Source organism: Pteropus vampyrus, unplaced genomic scaffold, assembly GCF_000151845.1.
Source record: "Pteropus vampyrus isolate Shadow unplaced genomic scaffold, Pvam_2.0 Scaffold72, whole genome shotgun sequence".
Taxonomy (NCBI): Eukaryota; Metazoa; Chordata; class Mammalia; order Chiroptera; family Pteropodidae; genus Pteropus; species Pteropus vampyrus.
This window is the reverse complement of record NW_011888853.1, coordinates 4,140,737-4,145,455: the sequence shown is the minus strand read 5'-3', so window position 1 is coordinate 4,145,455 and position 4,719 is coordinate 4,140,737. Positions and strand designations below refer to the sequence as shown.

Genomic DNA, 4,719 nt, shown 5'->3' with positions numbered 1-4,719 from the left:
CCCAGCCCTGGGGACCGTGTTATTCCATCACTCGGCCCCTAGCTGTGTGGCCAAGGATAACGTCTCACGACCCTCACGAACTATTCAACAATGAAAAGCACCCAGACGCATGCCGCTTGGAATGACCCTCGGTGGACGTGAGGGGGCGTTAACCACTGTTAGCAACGGGTCGGCGGCGCCCGCCTCCCCAGAGCCCCCTGTCACCCCGCTGGCACTCCTCAGTCACCTCCGGGCTGCCCCTGCCTGCGGGCACAGAGGGTGTGGTTGGAGTGGTGTTGGAAGGACGCTGGACTTAATCAGACGCCCGTTGCAGGTGCTACATAACCTTGACCCAGTCCCTCCACTTGATCATGGGCGGAGCCCCCGCTGGCCCCGCGGGGACCGGCAAGACAGAGACGACCAAGGACCTGGGCCGGGCCCTGGGCACCATGGTGTACGTCTTCAACTGCTCGGAGCAGATGGACTACAAGGTACACACCCAGGCCCGCGGCGGCCGAGGGGAGGAGCAGACAGAGCCCCCGCCCCAGGAGGCTGCAGCCCCCACGGCCCAGCGGCCCCCAGGGCCCAGCCCACGGACAGGCCAACCGCTGAGCCCCTGCTGGCGGCCTTGGCCCTCCTGGAAGGCCGGGCTCTCCTGAGCAGGCAGGCATGTCTGGGAGAGGCTCCCCGAGTGGACAGCTGCAGCCCCAGAGGCCTGCCCTGCCCATGGAGGTGGCCCCACCCTACCAGGCTTCCAAACTTTTCCCAGCACCGGGGACTCCAGACAGAGCGAGTGCCTCTGCCGTGTGTCGGGGGGCTGCTGAGTGAGATGTCCAGGCGGCCTTGAGAGGGGAGCAGGGGGTCCCAGCGGTGGCCGGAGACGTGCAGGACATTGTCAGTCCTCCAAGTCCCCAGGAGAGGGGACACTCTCCGGGTCCAAGCCTAAGAGCCTCTGGTGGGAGGGCCGGGGGTGGGCGCCAGGGTCAGGAGCCTGGCCTGCAGGGGGCCTGCCCTCCCCATTCGTGTCCGGTGTCTGAGCCCACAGTCAGGGGACCCCTGCTGAGGTTGGGGAGGGGCCAGCTCCGCTCCTGGCTGTTCAGGCCCCGGCCTGCACCAGCTCCTGGGTCTCAGTAAAGGGAGACCTGAGGCTGCTCCCCTAAGAGTTAAGTATTCCCCAGGGATCTGCGCGCAAATGTGGGGGAGTCCTCCTGTGACTCAGCTGCCAAGGGGGTGCTCCCCACCCCCACCTTCCAGGAAAGCCCCGTCTTTGTGTGCTAGGAGAAACACAAGAACTGCGTTTTAAACAAACGCTGTCATCCGAGCATCCAGTTCGGGGAGCTGGGCAAAGCCCCCAGCCCAGGGGGGTCTGGGTGCAAGTCCCCCAGGGAGATGGGCTCTTCCTGGCACCCAGCCCAGTGCGGTTCTAACCCCTTCTGGGGAGCGGGCCGTCCTGCCGGCCAGCCTCCCCAGGTCCCCAGCTGTGACAGGACCGTGAGGGCAGCTGGAGGGGCGGGCGGGGCTCCTGGTGGCGCTCGTCCGGCCAGCTCATGGCCTCTTCCTCTCCCCATCTGTCCCGTCCCCTCTCGCCCACCCCTTCCAGTCCTGCGGAAACATCTACAAGGGCCTGGCCCAGACGGGAGCTTGGGGCTGCTTCGACGAGTTCAACCGGATCTCGGTGGAAGTCTTGTCCGTGATCGCTGTGCAGGTCGGGCCCCCGGGGCTCTGGGGCAGTGCGGGGTCTCACTGCTTTGTGGGCGTGGGCCGTCTGCCCCGGTAGTCCGTTCAGCCCGACTGAGGGGCACAGAGATGAGCGAGACCCAGCCCTGTCCTCGAGGGCCCCGCGCTCTGGGGGGCTGAGGGAAGGGAAAGCGTGAGGATCAGCCATAGCGGGTGACGAGGCGTGACGTGGACAGAGGGCCTCGTGTAGCTGTCCACGGCGCTGGGCACTGAAGGCTGCGCAGGGAGTTGTCAGACAAGGGCGTTGGGAGGGGACAGGAAGAAGAGGGAGGTGTGCCCTGCTGTTTGGGGAACACCCAGGCCCGGTGCGCAGGACACGCGCTGGGGAGGTCGGGACGCAGGGAGCCGGCCGCGGTGGGGGCAGCGCTGTGCCCGTGTCAGCCCGGCCCTGTGGGCCCCGCCCCGCGTGTTTGGAGGAGCCCCCTGCCACCCTGAGAACCGCTGGGCTCTCCCGAGGTCCAAATCAACTTTGATGTCCCAAAAGCCCCTGCAAGCAAGGACAGTGACAGGCAGGACACCCGGGCACCCTGCAGCCGGAGCCTCTGGACCACACGTGAGGCGAGGTGGTGGCCGGGGCTGGACAGCCCCTGCGGTCACACGGGCCATGGGAGGAGCAGGGGGCGTGGATGCGGCGCAACCAGCCCAGGCTGCTCAGACCCACACCCCGGGGGTGCAGCCCGGGTTAGACTGACTGACCCGGTGCCCCGAGCGTGTGCTCAGCGGTGATCTAAACTCTCCAGCTGTAGGACGGGTTTGAGGACCCGGATCAGCTGGCAGATCGGGGCGAAAGCAGGCAGGCGGCCCCTCCACTTCTCTCATCCCGGACCTGCAGGCCGTGCTGGCCACGGCCTTGGGGACCCCACCCCTACTGCGCCAGCAGAGTTCCTGGCCCCCACAAGCAGGGAACGGCCCCCGGAATCCTTGCGTAGAGCCTGTTTCAGATGCTGAGTGTTTGCTGACTGGATGGGAGCAGCAGCGATGTGCCGGCGAGGCTTCGCACGGGGCGGGGGCAGCGGGGAATTCTAGGGGTCCCGGCCCCAGCCGGGAGCCCTGCAGGAGTGTGAGCTGGCTGCAGGATGGTCCCCAGAGTCCTGGAAGGCAGGCCTTTGAGAGGTTTTAACCGTGAACGTGGGGCGCCCTCCCGTGGTGGCTTGGAAGTTTGCAGCCGCCGCAGCAGGCCCTAATGATCCCTGAAATTGAGATGTGGCCGAGTCCCACTTCCTTAAAGACCGTATGACATGGGGCTGGCCGTAATCAGTCCTGCCAGGGGTCACTGCCGGAGCGGGAACAGGGCGCGTATCAAGGCCAGGCGGTAGCACTTCACGCGGTGACGCAGCAGTAGCCTGGGGGGACCTCCAGGGCACGTGGCCGGTGACGAAAGCCCATCTCAGGCGACCTGTTTTACGATTCGCTTAGAGCTGATGACGTGACAGCGTTACAGACCCGGGATGCGTGGGTCTCGGAGAGGCTGGGGGCTGGAGGGAGGGGCAGGAGGGGCCCTCGCAGTGACGGACACGTCCTGGCTGCATGAGGTGGTCCCCTGGGGGTCACCGGGGGTGGGGGGCCCACGGGGTCTCCTTGGCATTCTCACAGCCACGCGTGAACCCGTAACTGTATCTCAATTTAAAAAACGTAAAAGGCCAGGCGCGTCCGCTACACGCCATAGCCACACGCTGTGACGCGGCGAAGCTGGCGGCTGCCACGCTAACGCGTCCCCACACCGGCTGCCCAGGTGAAGTGTGTCCAGGACGCCATTCGGGCCAAGAAGAAGACGTTCAACTTCCTGGGGGAGATGATAAGCCTCATTCCGACCGTCGGCATCTTTATCACCATGAACCCCGGGTACGCGGGGCGCACGGAGCTGCCCGAGAACCTAAAGGCCCTGTTCAGGTGCGTGGCCTGGAGGGCGAGGACGCTGGGCAGGGGCAGAGCCGGCAGGGCCAGGGCAGGACACCTGGTGCAGCGAAGGCTCCCCACGTAGACGGGACCAGCAGGCCGGGGCCCCCCCCGAAGCGCAGACACTTCTTCCTGTCCTGCCTTTCTGGTCCCCGCTGGAGGCCCAGCCTGCCCACTGGTGCAAGGCAGTGGGAGGCAGGGTCCAGGGGAGCAAATGTGGGGCCCGGAGGCACCTTGTGGAGGCCGGAGAGAGATGGGAGGCAGGGGCAGGGGTGGGGGGAGGAGGGGGCTTGGATCCCGGCTCCGGCCCTAGGATCAAGAGCCCTGGTCCTCGGGGCAGGTGAGGTGCACAGGCGAGGAGAGCACCTGGGCAGGGACAGGCAGGTAGGGCGTGGGCGAGGAGGGAGAGAAGCCAAGGTGGACCCCGCCGGCCTTCCAGGCCGTGCGCCATGGTCGTGCCTGACTTTGAACTGATCTGCGAGATCATGCTGGTGGCCGAGGGCTTTCTGGACGCCCGCCTTCTGGCCAGGAAGTTCATCACGCTCTACACCTTGTGCAAAGAGCTGCTCTCCAAGCAGGTGTGTGCTGGTGCCCTCCCGGGACCCCGAGGCCGGGGCGTGTGGGGGCTGAAACGCAGGCGGCCCAGGCCGCCTCCCCGCCAGCCCGGGGAAGGCTGCACACGTGCCGGCAAGGCTGCCAGCCTCGGTCCCGGCCCTGCTCGGGGGCCGGCAGCTCCAGCCAGCCAGCTGGCCAGCGTGGGAAGGCAAGCTCACACCGGGCGCCCGCGCCCTCCGCCCGCAGGATCATTATGACTGGGGCCTGCGGGCCATCAAGTCTGTGCTGGTGGTGGCCGGCTCCCTGAAGAGAGGCGACCCCAGCCGGGCAGAGGACCAGGTGCTCATGAGGGCCCTGAGGGACTTCAACATCCCCAAGATCGTGACCGACGACCTGCCCGTGTTCATGGGGCTGATTGGGGACCTCTTTCCGGCCTTGGATGTGCCTCGGAAACGGGACCTGAACTTTGAAAAGGTAGGAACGGCTGGGCCTGGATCCAGCCCGGGGGCCCAGCACACCTGCCGTATGTCAGGCTGGTACCCGAGTGGCAGG

The 4,719-nt window shown here is 66.7% G+C and overlaps 1 protein-coding gene across 1 annotated transcript in view; it reads left to right on the top strand.

The window, feature by feature from the left end:
- DNAH17 (dynein axonemal heavy chain 17) overlaps window positions 1-4,719 on the top strand; it is a 140,822-nt gene that overhangs the window by 68,378 nt on the left and 67,725 nt on the right. The window contains exons 38-42 of the mRNA XM_023531633.1: window positions 314-470; window positions 1,580-1,684; window positions 3,449-3,606; window positions 4,052-4,190; window positions 4,414-4,641. Of these exons, the coding sequence (XP_023387401.1) occupies window positions 314-470; window positions 1,580-1,684; window positions 3,449-3,606; window positions 4,052-4,190; window positions 4,414-4,641 (787 nt within the window). The remainder of the gene's footprint in view (window positions 1-313; window positions 471-1,579; window positions 1,685-3,448; window positions 3,607-4,051; window positions 4,191-4,413; window positions 4,642-4,719) is intronic.